Source organism: Nelusetta ayraudi, unplaced genomic scaffold (genome assembly GCF_046127955.1).
Source record: "Nelusetta ayraudi isolate G7.1 ecotype Tasmania unplaced genomic scaffold, CSIRO-AGI_Nayr_v1 ptg000042l, whole genome shotgun sequence".
Classification (NCBI taxonomy): Eukaryota; Metazoa; Chordata; class Actinopteri; order Tetraodontiformes; family Monacanthidae; genus Nelusetta; species Nelusetta ayraudi.
This window is the reverse complement of record NW_027466092.1, coordinates 11,447,820-11,469,413: the sequence shown is the minus strand read 5'-3', so window position 1 is coordinate 11,469,413 and position 21,594 is coordinate 11,447,820. Positions and strand designations below refer to the sequence as shown.

Sequence of the window (21,594 nt, the reverse complement as noted above, 5' to 3'; positions counted from 1 at the left end):
GCAGTCAATATTACGTTAAAACGTATTTTGCAATTAAAGAATTACATTCCGGGCAAGAATATGTTTCTAAATGTGTGCTCCTCAAACGTGACGACATTCGTACCCGGATATCCTTGTTGTTGAACGTCCTCAAACATCATGGGAAATGGAGTCATTCCCCTTCCCATTCTTGACCACAGTTTACGTCCGATTACGTGCGTTGGACGCACACGCTTAGCGGGCGGACGCATTTTACGCACGCACGCTCTCTAGTTGCTCCTTGGAGATTCCCCTTCCTTCCTGTGCTGTTGAGGTAAACCTACGTGATCGCATCAGTCTCATTAACAGCCGACCAAGTCAAAATATAAAAAACTTGCATGTCCGCATTCGTCCCAGATGTCGGAAACACGCAGCCGAGGCGGCGTCGTCGCGTACGAAGCTAGCGCCTGGAAGGGTTACGGAGGCTAAAGTACAAACCGGGAACAACTTATCGTCTCCATGGCTGTGAAAAGTTAACGCACGGAGCGCCGGGAAAAAAAACAGGAATAAAGCGATACTACGGCACAAAGGTAAGAACAGACGGCTTCGGAGAGGAGTTCACAAAGTGGGCATCAGGTGGGCTGCGTCGATGCCGTTTATGAAACCACTTAATAAGAGAGCCTTTGTTTACTGGGTACCCGGCGTCCCCGGCTCGAGATGTCTCAGTAGGACCCCAGCATTATTGTATTATTTTTAAATTCCCTTCCCTCCCGCGCTATCTTGCTAATATTAGTGATCGAGACAGGACTTAGAGTTTGCCTGCAAATAGATTGGTTATGTCACTGCCTCACTTGTGTCCCCTTGCTTTCACATGGCGACTTTTCTGTCTCACGGAGACAGGACGCCGCGTTGATCAGGACAAACAGGGGAGATCCCTCTTTTCTGTAGCCTGCTGACGGAAACGGGGCACATGGTAAAGATGATTGCATATTAGATTCGCTTGTGGACACTTGGCGTGTAAATTGAAGGGTTTGTATGGTCCGATCGAGGTGGATCTCGTAGATTAATGGCCTGGAACATCTCGGTTCTGCTGCCACTTTGCTCACTGATGGGGTCTTGGGCTGTTTGGTTTGGACATTTGTTTTGGAGGGCACATAAATGACAACTGACAATGTTCCGTGAAATCAGCTCACATCCTCCCTTTTCCCTTCTGGCCCCCTCCCCATAGTTCCCTGGAGAATATATCGGAAATCCACCCCCTCAACCACTCTCTCCTTCCTTATCCTCTGTCAGCTGCTGCATCTGTGGCTGCTGACTTGACTTGCAGAAGGAGGGACAGGTGGCCCCTTGGACAGGTGCACCCTTGGTGAAATGTGGAGTGGTTTGCATGCACTTTGTCCTCCTTTCAATTGCTCTGGCTTGCTTTTCGTCTTCCACGTTGTACATTTAGGTGTGCTGCTGCCTGCAGCCACCTGGTAGAACCTGCTCTTGAAAGCTGTTTGTGCAGATCCGACACAACACCTACTGTACGTCCATGTCATGGCTACATATATTGACCTTTGCTGCGTTTTGGAATTTCTACATTTAAAAAAAAAAAAAAATCATCCTCACTCGATGAACCAGTTTTCTTCCCACTAACATTCTTACCAGCAGCAGCAGGAGACTTGCTCATAGTTGTGCACAAAGAACACACCCTTTGCAGCCTGTGTGACTCGTCAAATCTGGCAGAGACTCATTGACAGCTCATGGCCAGTGGTTAACCTGCTTATACGACGCGAAGAGAAGAATGCAGCGGGGGGGCTTGTGGAGAAGAATGCATTTTTGTGTTGCGTCTGAACTTGCACGCCGTGTGCTCCTCGCCGCTCGTCTCGGCCCTGCAAGTGCAGAGGGGCTGAGGCTGAAGGATCAAGGGAAAGGGGGTCAGCAGAAGTGATATGAAGTGGAAGGAGAGCCGGAGAGGGGAAGGTTTGAGGGCTTATCTCGGTAATGTGCGGGGACAGTGGAGCGCTGAAGAGTGCTGCAGCTACCGCCGTCTCCCACTTAACCTCTCACAGCCTCCTCAGGCGCTGGAGCAGAAGTAACCTTCCTCCTCCGAGAACTAATAAACAGCAATTAGGCTCTCGGGCTGCCTTGTGCAATGCGTAAATAGTTCCTCTTGCCAAGTGCCACCACCACCCTCCAAACTCTGCCCAGGTTGGCTCTGACACCTCTCATCACTCCTTGGGAACCCCCACTCCCCTCCCCCTCCCCTTATTGAATGAGCTCTGACTCTATTCAGGTTTCCTCAAATGCCTCGGACGCATCTCCTCAGTGTCTGCGCTCGGCCGCTCAGTGCGCCTGCGCTCTGCTGACACTCCGGTAATCCGCTGTTTAGAGGAAGAGGAGGGGGAGGAGGAGGAGGAGGAGGGGGTTGAGGAGATGGCATCCTCGCTCGCTGCGTGCGAACCACCGAGGGAGAATCCGGCCAAATAAAAACAAGAGCAGCGAAGGCGCGGATCGATGATATGTGGGGGGGGAAATGCGAACGCTGAATGCCGAGATTGTTTGCCGGAGCGGGATTGTTCACGCCATTTGCAGCAGCTTCAGCTTCAGCAGCAGCAGCAGCAGCAGGGGCAGGAGGACCACACGTCCCCTATAAGAGACGACCGAGGCTCGGCACCCTGCGGTCCGAACGCTGCTGATGTGAGGCGGTCGCAGACAGGAAGGGAAGCGAGTGGAACTAAGGGCTCCATTGCCTGCGCGAGACCAGCCCCCCAGTCACGGCTGCGTGTGCACGACTCCGTCCCCCGGCCTCCGTCTCTACACCGCCGTGTGGCCACCTTCTCCTCCACAAGGAGCGCCGACAGCAGCCTTTCACCCGGCACCACTGTTGTTTTCAGCAGCTGACCGCGCACGGCGCTGCGTCCAGTGATAAACGGGAACCGAGATCGAGTCGGGTTTCGTTTCCTTGACAGCTCTCGGCGGAACGATCCCCCCGCAGCTGCTCTGCCAGTTGAGACTCGCAGCTCGGCTCCGCAAGAAGCAACTTGATGAACTCGACCGACCGGCCAGCCTAGGCGGGTGGGATTCGACGTAAATCAAGCTTCCAGTCTCTTTCGCTCAGACAGCCCGGAACACTGGGATCATCTTTCGTGTTTTTCCAAGCTGCGCGCACGGCCGCCAAACATTCCTCCCGGGTGTTAACGCGAAAGTTGTCGTGAACACGCTGTTCACGCCCGCCGCTACCGGGAGGCTGCGGGAGTGTGAGAGAGGAGCGGGATCCGATGGCATCGCCTTGTTTTGTCCTGGACTATTCATCTCGCAATATTCTGCATCCGCCTGGAAGCGCTGCCCAAGGTTTTGGAATATGACATTTTTTTCAGTGGGAGAAGCAGAGCGTGTAACGTTCCTCCCTCCCCGAGCAGCTGTTCTTCAGGCAGGATGTTTGCATACTTGTAGTAATGCCAAAGCCCTACCAAGGACATGCATTGATTCCTCACAGTTGTCCAGAAATATATTTTGTGTGACCTTTAATGCAGAAGGTCTTTGTGACTAATGGTTGCTATCAGTTGTTTTTTTACAGACAATGATGCTACTCTCATGCCCCTGATATATGGATATATATATATATATATATTTATTTATTTTTTAACTCCCACCGGTTTTGTGGTCTAGATTCTATCTTGTGTTTCTGCTGCTGCAATGCTGAGAAACACTCCACGTTTTCACTTCAGCACATGTCTTTTTTTCCCCTGCTGCTCTGACTCTCCAAACATGTGTGAAGTAAAAAGGAAGCAGGCATGAGATTGCCCAGACTGAGCAGATGGGCCACGCGGAGCATGAGAGGAATTCAGAGCAGCACAACAGAAGACGTGGCGCAGGGTGTTACAAGCAGAGAAGATTGCACACCGTCCCTTGGAAAAAATTGTTTTCTTCTCTCTGAGGGTAACTTTTAAATTGGAATCAGATCCTCTTCCGTCAAATCACTACTTCGATGATGAAAACCTGGCTTCCTTGCTGAGCTGCATACTTGGCTACCTGCAAATGATGCTAATTTTTTATAAGTACCTCCTATTACTGGAACCGCTTCCCTTGGTTGTTTTTGTTTTTTTTACTCGAGGACTCACGACGGCTCTTTCGCAAGAGGAAATTCTTCGATAAAAACAAGACTGATGCTCTTTGTACTTAAAGCATCTCTCGGTTTCTCTCAAATTGAAGAACAGGCTCGACAGGTGTTTGGAAAATCTGTGGGTCCCTTGCTGTTTTTTTTTTGTTTTTTGTTTTTTATTAACCAAGCTAACGGATCCTCCTGTCAAAGTGCACTCTTAGACTAATTGCCCCTGTTCCTGTGGTGATGGGGAGCTCAGCCTCGTCTCTCACCGCAGAGACAGAGTCCGACCATGGTTTCCGAAGTACCCCGTACCCGTCGTCGCCCCCCATGGGTTGGCTCAGGAACAGTCACAGCAGCCCGGTGTGGGGCACCACCTTCATCGCACGTCAGCAGCAGCAGCAGCAGCCTTTGCCTCACCGGGAGCGCAGGTAAGAGCCAACGTTGTCCAGCCAGCCCGGTGCCAGCTTGTTTTCTGGGTTGAGCGGCCCTGGGACATGGAGCAGTACAGCTGGCCCTGGCTGGGGTTCTTTTTTTGTTTTGTTGGGGTGTTTTGGCGATATACCGCTTGCATTTCAGATGCAAGTGTAAGTCGACTGAATAGTATCTCATCTCAGGTCTTCTTGTGTTGAAGTTACTCTTTGTATTCCAAACGGGCCTTCTCCTGCACTGTTGTTGGGTTCTAAAAACTTGAGATTTTCTCTCTTGCGAGCCTTCACAAGTGTTTGCTTGAGATTCAATAACCTCACAGTGATGACAAATCCCCTGTTTCATCAACGCTTATCTAATCAAAGCTTGCATTTTGATGTTTTTCTATGATGCACCTAAAATCTGCATAAGCCGGATTTGTGGATCAAAATCCCATCCCACCCCACCACCGCTCCATTGGATTCTCCCATCACTGCTGCACAGTGCGCTCTCCACTTACACCGCTGAGTGGATTGGGCACTTGGCTTGACCCGACCTCCCTGACCCCAGTGAACAGCAGTCGGGGGGTAATTGGGGATGTGTTTTGCTGCGGTGCCTTTTACCAGGCTTTCACGAGGAGAGTCGATTTGCTGCTGTTAATTCTGGAAAGTGAGGGGAAACACTTTTTCCTGTGATGTCAGCATTGCCCCAGCAACCGGCCAGCTCTGGAGAGAGTCCCACCTCCCCACATTAGTCACAAGAGAAGGGATTCTTTGGAGAAACATTTTGTGCGCCCACTACAAAGGAGCCAAGGCAGGAAATGGCATTCGATACCACAAAAGAATAGCTGGCTTGCCTTAACAGATATAAACGGCATTCTAAGCCATTAGTCACCATGCCGTTCCATTCTGTAACCAACATCTGGTCAACTTCTCCTTTTCTACATTTTCAGTAATATTGAATTGTGGAAATACTCTTTTGAATCTGGGTTTGCTCACTCGGTAAATGTCCATTAAATAGACTCAGAAAAGAAACATTCACAGCTGTTTTGTCCCTTTCACAGAGTGTGATAAGGTAAGTAAGTAGATAAATTAAAGCTTGTCAAAAAAGAGTAAATATATCTGCTCAGATATGCTGTGGGTTGTCGTCATGACCATTGCGGACTAGCTCGATATCTAGCACAGCAACTGTGCTCTTGCCAGTGATCTTACAGCAGCAGCTGTAAAACGGAGCGTGGGTCCGTTGTCTTCTGGCAGAATGAAAGTCCAGCAGAAGAGACATCTGTTCATACAGAGCGATCTGTCCGCAAATTTGCGGGAACAAAGGTTGGCAGCTGAAATCGACTGCCTGCAACACATCAAAGTTGTTGCTGAGTCACTCGGGGCGTCGGGTCCGGTTGTGAGTTATTGATTTTCAAAAAGTCTGATCACATTTCTCAACAATGGAGGCCATTACTTATTCAGCATCAGTCTCCACTTGGCCTTTATGTGTGTGGCGATTCCCGCCTGCAGCTGTCGGTGCTTGTAGTTGCCCTGCGTCCCCCACTAAAACTTTTATGGCCCTGATTTTCTTACCACTCTATGAATTTTAAAGGTCCAAATTTTATGCGACAAGTACTTTACCGGCATTCTCTAACTCGTATTGTACATCACTTTGGCATCTCATTAAAACAAGAAAAGTCCATTGTTTGCTGTTTTTTTGTTGCTGCACTTTTGAGAGAGCGTGTGTTAAAATGTTTGTTGTGGAAATCAACCTCTTGCGATGTCAGAAAGGTCAGTGTTTTCTTCAGCATCCCCTGCCAGGTGTTGGTCCTTCTCTCTCTAACCGCCCTGGTTATTTTGTCTGTGGACGGCCTGACATTAGTTTTAATGGGAAATAAGAAAAAATGAAATGTTTCTCCAGAGGCTGAACGAAAAGGGGCTAAATATGCTGTTTTCTGGGGATCTATGTTTTATTTCGATAATGAATCTTGTGAGGCTGCCCTACCGAGGTCTGGAATGACTAATAAAGCTCTGGAAATGGGCACAATAAGGGACTATTAAGAAAAAGAAGGGCAGGTTTGGGCCTATGCTTGGGCACACTTCCATCGGCCATTGCTCCACGCACAAATTAAGCTTGCGTTGTAGGTCATACTGTCAGAACGGGTTTGTCTCATACAGTCAACATGTTTTTTTTGCCCCTTTTGGAACAGACTCTGCGTGCTAACAGTCTGTGTAGCATCAAAATAGGACTACAGTCTGGGTCAGCTGAGCACATGCACGCAGAGATGCAAAAGAAACAGTGTCTTAACGTACCAATGGGAGCCAGTGAGTCACACAGACAATGGGTGTTTTTGAAACACTGTGCAGTAACACTTAGAATATGCCCTCTTATCTGGGCCCACACCCCTCCCTCCCTCTCTCCCACACACACACACACACACACACACACACACACACACACACACACACACACACACACACACAGCTAACAACGTTAGGCAAGCTTTGCTGAGCTGTGACCGAGCATGAAACACAGAAACAACAACTGAACGCTCTGAGCCCGGCTTTGCTTCAGACCTTCTCATACAGGCTGATGTGTTTTAGTGAGTTCTCTCCCCACTGAATTGTTATTCCCAGACTGGATATTGTCCAAACAGTCGTGTGTTTTTGGGTAATTTCAGTCCATTTTCGTCCAAGTTTTTTTTTTATTATTTATTTTTTTGCACTCTGGGGAGGCAATGTTTGTGGGCCGTGAATCAGCACTTCAACTCTGGAGGGTCGTGCAAGATAAGCCACTCTGCAGAAATGCGTATATTCACCCAAGGGGTTTTGGCCAGTCAATAGGAACACATGCAGTTTTGTTTTCTCTATTATTGCTTTATTATTACTATGAGTTTAAGTCAAGTTTTGTTTCTTCTTTGCTTCGCACTGCTGATGTTTTGTGTCTCGTTCGGCCTTTGGAGCCCTTTTTTAAAGTCCTCTCCCGAGTCGATCCCGGTGTCTCCACTCGGCCCCGGCGTGATGGATGGCAGTGTTTATCGCGCCTCCTTTCCTCTGGCTCAACCCCCCCTTTAATTGGATTAAAAACGGCTCGGCTTGGATTCGGCCGGCGTGGTCACCGACCGCGTTTATGTCTGAATCATTTCAACGCGTCCACCCTCGCGAGGCCCATTGGCAGCCTGATAAAGACGGGGCCGCGTCAGGACAGTCACCAAGCCCACAGAAAAGATTTGGCATGCAGCATGCTCTGTCTCTCGCTCGCTCTCTCTCTCTTTTTTTTTGTATTTTTAAAGAGCATTGACGCGGCGAGGGAAGACATATAGCCCATTGGCACGGCTACTGGCATAATTACAGATTCAGCCACTCTTGTTACCATGGAAATCTGTGGCATATGTTCGCTAACCTAATTCATTGAGCCTGGAATCCAGGCTGGCAGATTGTACCTCTGGAAAAATACCATGTAACCTGCCGATTATTTGTGTCAGTATATTATTCACGTCAGACAGAAATCAGTTACAGCTCATAGCAAGTGTTGTTGTTTTTATTACTTCCCCCTTTGGACCAGGAAGAGAAACTTTTCACCATCTTCCTGAAATGACTAAGGCACGCGGTGCTGTGTCAGAAGAGCCGCTGCCCTCCGGGGGTCGAACGGCCCCGCACGTCTCCCCAGTTCAGCTGAAGCAGCACTGCGGTCCCTGCCACTTCCTACCCTTCCTTCGCTTCCTTCCCTTCCTGCTAGCTAGCGCACGCTCGCTCACTCGCTTTTTCCCTGACTTGCTGATGTCCGCTGAAAGGCAGCGAGACAGTTTCCCCTGTTTAAAGATTCAAGCGTCTCCAGCTGTCTCTGCCGTTGACAGATTCACCCGTCAAAAATGAGCACCGGTCGTGAAATATTCAAAGAGGGCAGAGCAGGAGGTCAGCGGCTGCTCCTTTTTCTCTTTCTCCTTGTTTTTTTTTTTTGTTTCCTGGGCAGCATTGGCAGTCTTGGTATCGAGGGCCTATGAGTCAGCTCCCATCTTTTCTTTGCGTAATAACGTTTGTGGGCTGCGAGGCTTTAATCATACGGCGATCATTATGTATCAGGCTTACATAAAGCGCACCCTTTTACAACAGTAACCTGTTTTGAGTTTGGGGTCATAAAGTATTATCGGGGTCGGCGTGAGACCCGACATTCACGCAGCGACCCACTTGTTTCTTCAGCGTCACGCATCTGTAGTTTTCCATTTTCATGGAGTGGAAAAAGTTGCTGATCGCTTTCTTAAAAAAATAAATAAATAAATAAAGCAGCTTGAAAATGGTCTCAATGATGCTTACTGAGGGAATGAACCAGCCCCAGGTCACCTTTAACAAAAGAGTTTTTGTCTTGGGTCTCTCCGTTTACACTGTGACGTTGCATAACCCTGCAAAGTCCTGAGCACACAAACAGGTCCCGCTAATCTCTTTGAGAAAGGAAACTGCAGGGCAACAAACTGTTTGGAGTTCCTCTGAGAAACGACCTCCTTTTTTACTTAAAACATCATCACCCAAAGTCTTTTCATGAGAAGGAAAATGTCTTCAAGGTAGCAAAACCAGTTCAGTTGCCTCTACCCAATCTTCACGTCGTACGATGACCTGGGGGACAGAGAACCATCACAGACACGTTGACCTCCTTCTTTGCATTTACGGCCCCCGTAATGAGGAAATGCTTGCCGTCCAGCGATAACAATATGAAGAACTTACGGTGCAGTTCCGAAGTAACAAGTCCCCAAGTCCAAGTTGGCATTTATTACACAGACAATTGTACTTTGCACATTGCATTGTGTGGCAGAAGGTGCTGTATGTGTATTTTTACGGCAGTGCCCAGTTTTCTGTCCGACAGGTTCCCTCTTCTGTCATTTGCGTGGGGAAGCCCAAAAAGCTTTTGCACTTTAGCATTTAGAATTTGCTGCAGCCTCTACAGTGTCACAAAACTCCGACCTCGGTTGTCCCCCTGCCATTCGCAGGGCCTGCCACCCTCACTTTCCTTCAGATCCGTGATCGAGTGGAGCTCACGTGAGAATAAGTCAGTTCCCAATTCCCTCTTTGCATTACTGCGGCAATAGACAATACTGCTCGTCACTGAGCCTTGATGTGGTGGAGAAATTCCTTATTTTTAAGGAGTCCAACCGAAGCTTCAAATCTGTGCAGCTTATTTTGCTTCGGAGCTCTTTCATCTTTTCTTTTTGCAGCCTAATGTTACAAATCTTAGTTCAAGTCCCATTATTATATCACCGACAATGCAGCAGCCTTTGCCGTCTTCTGTTCTCCCTCTTTCTGTTTTTTTTTAATGGTGCGCTGCACAAAGCTTAGAGCTGTTTCAATAGGTCAAGCTAAGGTAACATTCCTTTTTAGTGAGTGTTGCCCTCTTTACGTCACTTTATAGTTCTAATGAGTTCCTGTGCTAATATCGTGAATGAAAGCAAGGAGAAATGTCTCTGAATTGAATCAAGTTTCTGGGTAAATTCCCAACAAAACCGCCCCGGTCTCTTAATGTGTTGCGACTGAGACCTGATCTGTCGCCAACCCCACGCTTTCACGTCATCTAGTCTCAACATGTCACGCGGTGGAAACTATTTGTCTGTTCACCCGATACTGCAGATGAGTGAGCACAGTCATAATTGTTGTTGCAAATCAATTCATTGTAAAAGCGATGAGTCATATTCATGCTTCAGCACAGCATCTGGCAGGTAGGATGCGGGCTTTCACAGGCGATCCTCGAGCCTTTCTCATCAGCCTGAGTGAAAGACAAGCAGGGACACTTGCCAGGAGGAAATTGCTTCCAAGTAAAAAAGGTTCGTTGCCCTGCTCGTGGAAGCAAACATTTCACATTCACATTTATTGAGCAAGTGTTTGGCTTTGGGCGGCAAAAGTCTTTATTTCTTACCAAATGTGCAAAATCACTTCTCTCTCGGTTTGTTTGTTGATCTCGTCCCTGCTGTCGAAGTTCCTTGTGTGTGTTCAGGTGATTGACGTCCAAGATCAGTATTTTACCTGATCCGAGAGCATATGAGCCTTTGGTAAGTCTCATTACCTCCCAACAAGCCACGCAAGACTTGAACTGAGCTGGCATCACTGCACCGTCAGCTTGACAGAGACGTTTGTGTGGACGATTTCAGGAAAAGTCACACAATAACTCGAGCGGCGACGCGAGTGCCCTGATATTTTTTGTGGTGGTCCTTTTTTGCGAATTGCTGACAGGAAAAAGCACATTCTGCATCCCTGTCGCCCCGAGAGGTTTAGCGATGTAATAGGGTTCACAGAGTGCAAAAAAAATCAAGGTGTTCTTCCAACATAAACATTTTGCAAGCGGCTGCATCAACGAATTCAGGTTCACACAGTGTTTACATAAAAGCAAGCCTGGAAATATTCATCACGGCTGCAAGTCACCGTACAGTCACACTGTGTTTACGTCGGGGACACGTCCAGAACTGTTCTCACTCTTCGGGCGCTGGAAGTTATTCAGCCTCACTTCCATTTCAGCAGGATATAATGTTGGACTGGTTTTAAGACAAAACCCAGGAGCATGTCGGCTTTAGAGGAGCTCTGGGCTGCGACAAGCCAAGTTCATACAGAGTGTAGCATGTTTGTTGGGAAATGAAACGGCTCAGTTTCCTTTGGGAAATTGCTTTGGCAGAAATGCAATGTCCACAACAGTTGATGAAGCAACACAATGAGTTATTTTTATAGTTTTAATAATGAAGACTTTTACTAAAATGAGAGCTGGCCGCTCGTGATCCGGTCACTCCAGATACAATTTGAAACCAGATGAAAACGTAACACTTTTGAAGTTACGCTTACACTTTTCCTACTCTCTAACCTAACCCTCCTCTCTATCCTAAAAACAGAAACTGCCAGCTGATGTGATTATACAGTGCTTATATTAGGGATGTTTTAATTTCCTGTGTTTATTAATTCCATGGCTCCCTGATGGCAGAAATCACGGGGCACTAGCTAACCGAGTAAAAAATAGGTTTCGTGGTCGTCGAGTTTGCTTGCACCAGTGCGGTTGATTACCATATTGATAATTAATTAAGCTTATTGAACCCAGTTTAAGTGCCTTTAATTTACACATTAACATGCTGCGCAAATATTTAATTGCTAATTATGCTGGAGTGATCTGCCTGATTCAACCCCATATGGATTGGCTTGGTGCGCGGAGGTACATAACCCTGTGCAGCCACAGAGTTGTTAGTCAGTGTTTTTAGCTTGGAGCTAATTGAGAGTAGGTGTAGCCTTCATTTCATTGTAATGTTTTACAAGCTACACTTTGAACGCTCAACATTTGGACTTGGTTTTTGCTCCCAAGTAAGTCCTCAAACACACACACACACACACACACACACACACACACACAAACATACTGGTTGGTTTGCTGTCAGAAATTTGCACAAGCAACATGTAGGAACGTCACATGTAGTTATGGGTCTTCATTCCAGCAGGGGAGCACTTGGTCACAGGATGTGAACAACTAGGGAACCTCCATGTGACTGGCTGGCTGGCTGGCTGGCGGGCACTGAAGTGCTGCCTGACTTCTTTCATTGCTTCAATTTCAATCCTGAAATCGGTATTAATTTATTATCCTGCCAGTCGAGTGTTTGAAGTGTCGATTAACAATTCATAGTATGACGTTTATGCCACAGCTCTTTAGCTGTCCTTGTGTTATCGACTGTGGGTTACGATCATGATGCACTTCCTCTCTTGTCAAAATACACATCATGCCAACATCAAACAAGATGCCAAGATGACACTGTCGCTTTCAATTGAAAGTACATGCTCTCAGTTATTAACTGAAAATGTTGACTGATGTGATGGCTTAGGCTTGCTAACCGTACACAATGCCACAATTAAACTTTAAAGTCAACAGCGCAGTGCATTTGTTAGTTTTGCAAAGTCTTACCAAACGAAAATGTTTAATCTTTGCAACAAAATATAATTTATTTGTTTATTTTTGCTACATATCAATGACAACTTCATGTATTTATCGTCTTTCTGTCTATGAACTGTGCACTCCCTAGGGATCGTACGTACCATTCAAGGTCTTACATGGCCATGTCATTGGATGTACAGCATTGTCATTTAGCACTGTAAAGGTTTTTAAAGCACCATTGACTTATAAAATGTTGTAAAACGATCCGCTTCCTGAACTTCTCTTTTTTTTTTTTTTCATTGGCACTTCTGCAAAATGTGTGTACACTCCTGCTTCCAGTGGCCAAACAGGGAACCATGCCTCAGACCTTGGGCTTATCGCCAGTCTTGGAAAGGCAGTGCTAATGACTGTCGCACTAAGGCCAAATGTCTCGCTGTGAGGCATGGGGGAGCTGGCACCGCTCGGGTCCCTTGATCTGGTAACAGAGTTCAGTGGCGAGTCCAAGTGGACAGCTGTAGGTGGCGTGCACACGACGCACTTGTGCTCTATCGGCTCACTCTGACGTTGTTCATTTTGCTACATCATTAGATACCTCTGCCACACCACGCCACCCCACCTTGACTGGCTATTCTTCTTTTGGTTCATTTCCGAAGAAGGATGTAGACCCCTGAGATGTCACAACAGCCTGCTGAAGTGCCCCATAATGGTTTTACACCCAGTGAAGCGTAGCAGAATTGTCTAGCCATTATTAATGCTCTCATTTGAGGATGTTTATACTCTCATCAGGTATTTAAAAAAAAAGGGCAGCAGTCTGTCTTCTCCATCTGCCTCGCTCTGTCTCCAACACTCTAAGCTGCTGGCTTGCAGCCTGGCTCCTCTGACACAAGCAAACGGAGGAGCTGAAGTGGTCACTTTTACAGCAGCGTCGCTGCACATGAGGGCCAAGGACAAAAAGTTGCGTGCATGTGTCCCCGCTGCAGTAATGGAGTGGGGTAGGTTTGCCAAAAGAGTCATTTTAAATGGGCTCTTATGAGTCTTGGGACACTGAATCATCGTGTGCTGCAGGCATGTGTTGCACACACAGACATTGACGCACTTGGGACTCATGCTCATCCCCAGTCCTGGCGAATGGAGATGGCATGTTATTGTTTATTGTGTGCTTCATATTTACATCATTGTTAAAAAAAAAAAATCAGGATAGCTGTTAGGTAAATCTTTTGAGAGGGCGATTGCATTGATGAAAAGCCACCGGTGACACCGGGCACATTCACGAAATTGTGATTTGTGCTCCACCGTAACCCAAATCAATTGCCTCGACAAAGTCCCCATATGGTCTGACACCACCGCTTTGCTCTCTGGCCGCTGATGAAAGAGGCCTGACGGTTATGGAGATGGCCACAGGGACGGACCTGTCACCAGGCAGGAGGCCCTGACACGTGTTTCCGTCGTCATTGTCATCATTGCTGCTGCGTTCAGGGCCTCGAATGGGACGTGCCGCGGAGAGCCAAGCGCCGAGTGAACGTGTGCCAGTGATGCCAGCAAGGGGCCGCTGCTTGATTCCAGCTGCTGGAGGGGAATGGTTGAGAAGGGGTGTCTACAGTCTGAGGCTGAGGCACAGGTTGTTGAGGATTGCAATTGGTCTGTGCACACTGAGGAGGCAGAGAAGAGAAGACATCTAAACACAGCGATAAACATCATTGCGCACTTTGCCCCTTGGAAAAATGTTGATTGGTTAGCGAAGACAAACTGTTGTGCGTGCCAACTGTGTATGCGGGTGCCTCTCCCAGTATTTGTGCATACCCTCGAGGATGCCAAGGCAAGACCATTCCCTTTAAGTGGCTCTCATCAAAATGCAGCCTTTTATGATAAGAATTCTGTTGTTGGCAAACATCCTTGTCTTCTTAGTCAATATCTATTACAAGTATCCTATCTTACGATGCATTCAGATGGCATTGTGGTTGGAAAAGCCCAATTTTCCTTCTCACTTGGCAGCCCCGACTCTCGGATGAATCGGACTGCTGAGTTCAGCGCCCCCCGGAAGAATAAGAGCACTTCTAATGGATCCTGACATAAAGAAGTGGGAGTACTGCTTCTATACTCCTTCCACCCCAGGCCAGAGGACACAAATGTACTTTGACAACAAAGCTAGCAAACATGATACGACCCATAATAAATTTAGTTGCGTATACCTACATCCATCTAAAAGCAAGGACATGTCAACTCAAAGGCATTCAGAAACGCGCTGTTATCCTCTGCTGCCTCCGCTCCGCTCCTCGGGGACGGTCGCTGATGAGAGGACTTTGCGCTGGGAGCAAAAGGTCGTCTCTGCAAGTGGTTCCCCTGGGTTTTAAAGGTTTGCAGAGGTTTCCAATGGTCTCATGGGGTTAAAATAAGGAAGTGTCATGCAGGGCTCTGAAATCCATAACATTTTTCCACAGAACTTATTATTACCAATATATATTTTTCGATTATCTGAATTCTGTGCCCTTATTCTGTGTTAGAGAGGGCCTGTAGGACAGCCATACCCCCCGTTTGTCAGGTGGTTGGACTCACGTTTCCTGTCAACATTATCTTAATGTGATGAGCAATTATTTTGCAATTATAGCACCTGATGTAGTTTTGTCCTTAAAAAACAACTCAGCACAGTTTTGTTTTTTTGTTTTTTTGTGGGTGGCGTTGAGTGACATGTTTGACAGATTGCGGCTGGTTCGACATGCTTGAATTGTCTAAAAGGGAGCCATGGGTGGTCCAGCACATTAGGATTTTTTTTTTTTACCTTTTTTGAAAACAGACTTTCACTCGCACAATCGTCAAACCCGTGACATTCCATGTTTACCAATCATTTATTTTTTGGTTGGTCAAATTCACAATCCCACCTACAATTCCATGATCTTGTGAACTGCAGGGCTCCAATAATAGTCGGGGGGAAGGGACCACCCCACCACTGTTGTTTTATACTTTATCGGGGCTACATGACACTTGGTTTTATTATCCTCTACTGTAATAAAAACAGATGACAGACTGAGATTTTACTTGAGAGGGTGATTCCACTGAGAGCGATGTCATTTTACTAAGTCCACAGACCAATCCCTCCTCCAGAAATTATTTGTCAAAGCTTTTAAAAATGCTCTGAAGATGTTGGAAACCTCGTGCTCCTCATGCTGTTTTCTGCCCAACGTTCTCGCACCTCGTCCTCTGCTACCCTGGTAACACTTGTAATGCTACACCTTTTTTTTTTTTTTAATGTGTTGCTGTTTGCACATGGCCAGTTTGAGTGGTAGTGACATTTCACGGGGTTGTCCAGAGACCAGCCCCATCTCTTCACTAATCTCCTTGTGCTCTCTGGTGGCCTCCTGCTGTGCAGTGGCCTCTCCCAGAGTGCCTAATATGCCCACTATCAATAAATCTGATTGACTGGACTGCAAGGGCACAGCTAATGCCACTCGTCTGTCTGTCTGTCTGCTTTAGGGTATTAAGTCAGTGGTAACAGTCGCAGTAGTAGTTCACCCAAACTGAAATGTCCTAGTTTCTACTTGTACTACATTGTAGTTTTGTTTGAAATGGCAACTTCACCACCATGTTTTTCATCAAAACCTGTAGCCACCTGTAGCCTCTTGGGATCAGTGTCTATGTTCCCTCCCATGACCGTGGCAAGTTCCACACTTGAAAAAAACTCCAGAACTCTCCATTAACTCATGGACTTTGTGTATCTTGCTTTGTCAATCTTGCTTTTTATCAAGACAAATGTGTGGTTTGTCTTTAATGCAAACAAAGGAAAAGTGCTGCAATTTTTTACATGGATTGAAAAAGTGCCAAGTTACTGGAGTAGAGAGATTTTTCTTGCAGGGGGTTCTATTTTTCCCCAAAATTTCAAAGATTTCTGGCAAACCTTTATAACCCGTAGCTACAGCAGCCTCCTCCTCTCTTCTATCACTGCTCTCCAGTCACTCCTGTTCTGGGATCTGTACTTTCTTCCTGACTATAATCGTGTGGCCATTGTATACAGATTTACTGCCCTCAGAGCCCCGAGGATGGATTTTTTTCCGACCTTGCACCAGCCAATCCTTCACTCACTTTCTTATATTTCCTTTTGCTGTCTGCCTGTCCTTCACTTGCATTCTTGGTGTTTCCAGTTGTCATGTATCCATATTAGATAATCATCAGCGGTTGGCCAAAAGCACCTAATCAATCTTTGGCTATTGGATATTCTCTTTAATTCTTTACAACCACAACTGTATTGTCTCCTCTTTATTTAATACCCTGCTTCCCTGACACTTGTTCCACCGTCCCATCATTCATCCTCAGATTTAAAAAACAAAACAAAACAAAACCGGTCCTTCCTCAGCTTGTTACGCAACTGAAATTGCTCTCGGTGTCATTTTAACTCGCTCGCCCTCCTTGTCTTTCCCCAGCCACTCCCACTCTCCGGGCTCCATGGCGGCGGCAGTGAGGGACAGCGAGTGGTCGTGTGGGCGCTGCACCTTCCTGAATGCCGGCGCAGCGCCTCGCTGCTCCATCTGCGAGGCGCCGCGGCAGAAGCCCGACCTCAACAAGATCCTGCGGCTGAGCAGCACTGAGGAGCACCGCTGGGCCTGCCCCCGCTGCACCCTCAACAACCCGCAGGGCTCCGGCGCCTGCACCGTGTGCGGCTTCGGCCCGTCCCCCGCCACACACACGCCTCCCACCACCACCATGGCCGCCACCGCCAACGGCCTCCCACCGGCGCCGGTGCCGCTGGAGCCGTCGGCGCCTGCCGCCTCTCTGCCGGTGAACCTGGAGCCCCCCCAGCAGCAGCTGCGTCCATCTAAGGAGGAGGTGCCGCGGCGCTCAGAGAGCAACGGCGAGGTGGCGGGCCTGGAGTGGCAGCAGCAGTCGGACTGGGCCTGCCCCCGCTGCACGCTGCTCAACACGCCGGTGGCGCTGTCCTGCTCGGCCTGCGGGGGGCCCCGCAAGCTCTCTCTGCCCAAAATCCCCCCCGAGGCCCTGGTGGTGCCCGAGGTGCACACGCCCGTCCTGGGCTTCCCGGCGCACGTGGCCGCCACGGCGCCGCCGCTGCTCATAGACCTGACGGACGACTCCCCCCCGGCGCCGCCGGCATGCGACCCCCAGGAGGCGCCACTCCCGGCGGGGCAGCCGCTCTCCTCGCCGTTCTCCGCCTTCTCCGCCTCCCTGCAGAACAACCCGGTGCCTCGCAGCAGGAGGGAAGTGCCCCCGCCGGGCCGCCCGCCCAACCCGGTCGCCGGCACCCCCAGCCCCACCTCCCCCTCCTCCGCCAGCGCTCCCCCGCCCCAGCCGGGGCCGCAGCGCCCCGCCAAGCCCAAGCACGCCCAGCCGCAGGAGCCCTCGCACCCGGCCGGCCGCCTGGGCGTCCTGGAGGAGGAGGAGCCTCAGCACCACCCGCTCAACCCGCTCAACCCCGCCGCCGCCGCCGCCACCTGGAAGTGCCCTGGCTGTTCGCTGCCCAACGTGAGCGGCGCGTCCAAGTGCGACGCCTGCCGCTCGTCGCGCGCCGGCGCCGACCTCATCGACCTGGTGGGCTGCGAGACGGTGCGCTTCACGCCGGCCAGTCCCTCCAGCCCGGACTTCAGCACCTGGGCCTGCTCCAAGTGCACGCTGCGCAACCCCACCGGCGCCCCCAAGTGCTCGGCCTGCGGCTCCTCCAAGCTGCATGGCTTCCAGGAGCCGCCGGCGCCTCGCTGCTGCGCCCACTGCGGCCTCCCCGCCGGCCTCGGCACCGCCTGCTGCTCCTGCACGCCCTCGTCCTCGTCTTCGTCATCCGCCCTGGGACATAAGGCGCGGAAGCTGGGCAGAGGCTACCCTTCCTCCTCCGCTGCTGCTTCCTCCTCCTCCTCAGGCCTCCAGGAGAGGGCGGGGCAGTGGAGCTGCCCGGCGTGCACGCTGCTCAACGACACCAAGGCCAAGAACTGCGCGGCGTGCCACACGCCGCAGCAGTACCTCACGCTGCGCAAGGTGGTCAAGCCCCTGAAGAGGCGGGAGAGCATGCACGTGGAGGCCCGGCGGCGGAACGACGAGGGCGAGGCCAAGGAGCTCTGGGAGAACATCGTCAGCTTCTGCAGAGAGGTGAGCAGGCAGCCGGCGTCAAAGAGAAAAAAGCCAGAGTCATTTTCTGTATGTGTCTCATTAGTTGAGCCCGTCAGCGGTCTGGGCCGTCGGTGGCAAGATCTCTTTCCCCGTCGTGTAGAATTTCCATCATGTGTGAAGGAGCCGGTGTTCAGCCGCAGGCAGCTGATATCAGCGCCCTCTTGTTGCGCACTGATAAGACAATTATAAGTCAAAACTGACTTTTCTTCCCTCATATTTAGAGATGCACCACTTTTATTACAGAACGAGCAGAGTACGAGTACTTGCATTGTGGTACTCACCGACACGCAGTACTTAATAAGGCCAGTACACATTATAGGATTACTTCGATTTTGGGGGGTTTCTACAGATGTTCTGTGATTTGAACAACATTCCTCAGCTTGTTTTTCTAGAACATGGGCGACTGTCACAAATTTAAAATTCTCATTTACATACAAATACAAGTGGTATTGGCTGCATTTTACGAATACTCACCCGCGGTATCGGTACCAACACACAATACCAATACACACTCGCAATACAACATCTGCTGACTGTTATTTCTTGTTTAGTTTTTGAAAGGTCTCTGGGTTCCACATCACCTTTCACTTGCACTGCACCCTCCACGTAGTTCCTCTTTCTCTTCTGTGACACGACTCCGACACTCGGCTCCCTCTCGATCTACCTGCTTTCAGAGGAATGCTAATAGGCTTAGTCATCGCTTGTTTGCACTCGCTTCATTAGCAAAGTTTTAAACAGCCTGGCGGGTGAATGCTTAACGTGGATACGATCAGAAGAGGCAGCGTCTCCGTTTGTTTAACCCCGACAAGAAGATTTTTTTTTTTTTCTAATTAGACCCGAGTTAGGTTTGCTCCTTTATTTATTTGTTTATTACATGGCTGGAAGCCTAGTTTGAGTCTCGCGCTACTTCCTGTCCTTAGGTGACACTCGGCAAAATGCAGAGTTGTTATGGAAGACCAAAAAGTTTCTGTGTTGCGGAGGAGTGAAGGAGCTGCGTCTGACTTTAAACGTTTTTGCTACGAGATGCATGTATATTTTATTTGGTTTCTGGGTAGATCAGATGAACTCGGTTCATTGGCAGCCGCGTAAAATGCTGAACATTTACAGCTTGTCTCAGCCAGTACAGAGAACTCACAAGGACCTTCATCTCTGGACACATTTAACAAGATGACAAACCATTCATTTATTTGTTTCTTCGTTTTTTGTAAAAAAAAAAAAAATAATAATAATTTTTGCTGCACCTTCACCGTACCGAGCACATCTTGTTCCTGTTTCTCTTTGTTGAAGGCCACCAATTTTAATGCCATTCACTGTGCAGACAGTCAGTGCAGATGCTTCCAATGACACTGACGAATCCAAACTGCTCCATTCGTGGCAGTTTTATCACGAGCGGATAGTTGATGCTGCCAAACCTCCGCTTTGCAACAGGCAATCCGTCCATTAATTATTTTTTGGCCTAAGCTGAAATTATTTTTTTTCTCCAAACTCAGCCATATGTTTGCATCCATAAATGTGTAAAATGATTCACACTTGCTGGGAGCCTCAAGGTCAGTCCAAAGCGAAGTATCGGCCTACGCTCGTGACGCATATACAGTTGCTACAAGGAGATTCTCCCGCGAATATGAGTCCCGCCGTGTTGAAGCTCAGGCCTGACTTCTGCTCAGCAGCGCCCCCTGGTTCGCTCTCTAAACTCCCCAACAGCCGCTTGGTCAAACGCCTCGCCGCCGCCGCACTGATGGAATCCAGCCGTCATCGTGCCAGCAGGGGCACCTGTCGAGCCATGTTTACAATAGCGCAAAGTCGGCTCCTCCATGCATTATTAATGTCTTCTTTGAAAGTCGTAGCCGAGCGTGGGAGGGAAGTTTCCTCAGGAAGGAAGAAAATCAAGATCTCCCTGCTTCCCTTCTCACTTCCTTCTTCCCAAATTTTTTTAAGCCGAGTGTAAAGCTACTTACTCCTTAATCATCTTTCCCTTTCCTGCTCCAAATATGTAGACCTACATCTCTCCAGCTCGGCCCCCCGTGTGAGCGGCGGCGCCTTCTTTTTTTTTCATCCCGTCTTTCTCCATCACTTCTATCCCCAAGTTCCTCCTTTTTTCCCTCCTCCCCGCTAAAATATCAAACCCATTTCCCCCATCTCCTCTCCCCATCCCCCAGTTACACCGCCCCAATCCACACTCTCCACACGACTGCACTCAATTCTCCAGTGCAGGAGCCAATATGTGCGTGCGTGTCTGTGTGTGCTGAGGTGAACACAGGGCCGGCCTATTTATAGTAGCGCAGCCAGAGTGAGAGAGAGAGGAAGCAGAAATGATCTGCCTCCCTGCAGAGGATCCAATCACTAACAGCATCGAGCAGCGCCGCTCAGGGGTCGGAGGAGGTCAGAGAAGAAGCGAGCCACAAGGCTCGAGGAGACCTTGACCCAGAATGTTTTGTGAATTAACGGGGATAAATGAGAATGAAGTGGAATTAATTTCAGTGGAATTCCTGCCCGAGCGCTGACAATTCCACCACCACTTCACTTGCACACATCTGAAACCCTTCCGAATCCCTCGGAAATCCTGCACATTGCGGCTCGCTAGCTGGTAAATGCTAAACCGCGAGCTAGCCTGTGCAGTTTCCCTCTGGAAGCTGTTTAGCTGCCCTCAAATTCTCTACGGTGGCTTCACAATTCATTAAGACAAGTTAATGTGGAGTTAATAAATACATTATGTCTTAGTTTATGTTGTCTGCTAATGCCCAAATGAAATATAGACATGTTTGCATGTGATACCCGGACAATGTTTCGCCCCCTTGTGGTTTTTAACTGGTTGATGTGCGACTTGGGTCTTTCTTGTCCAACTCTGTCGGGGCAGAGTTATCAGAACGGCACCACTGGTGGAAATGTAATAATGATAAAGAGCCTCCTGGGCTTCTGATGGAACCTGTGCTGTGTATTTGTACAGCTGACCAACTGGTGATAGCAAAAGTGTCACACGAGCTTATGTTCCAATATTACTCTCCTAGTCAACTTGCTGCTGCCAGTGAACCACCCTGTGCAGTGACTGCAGATCCGGATCAGAGCTCTATAAAAACTCATGTCTCGGGTTTTTGTTTTTTTGTTTTTTTGTTTTTTTTTAGCTGAGCCGAGTTTGTTTCTCCTGCATTTCAACGCTCTCCCGCTGGTTTGAAGAG

At 48.8% G+C, this 21,594-nt stretch overlaps 1 protein-coding gene across 3 annotated transcripts in view; it reads left to right on the top strand.

Annotated features, from left to right (window-relative positions):
• The first annotated feature begins 262 nt into the window (after positions 1-262).
• capn15 (calpain 15) overlaps positions 263-21,594 on the top strand; it is a 41,468-nt gene continuing 20,136 nt past the window's right edge. For 2 of the 3 annotated variants that reach the window (XR_012927726.1, XM_076034430.1), the window contains exons 1-2: positions 599-4,476; positions 16,732-18,400. Coding sequence is in view for 1 of the 3 variants with exons in the window: in XM_076034430.1 (XP_075890545.1) it covers positions 4,292-4,476; positions 16,732-18,400 (1,854 nt within the window). In the remaining 2 variants the exon portion in view is untranslated. Of the gene's footprint in view, positions 549-598; positions 4,477-16,731; positions 18,401-21,594 lie in introns of those variants that run through there. The other variant, XR_012927727.1, reaches the window with a different exon arrangement.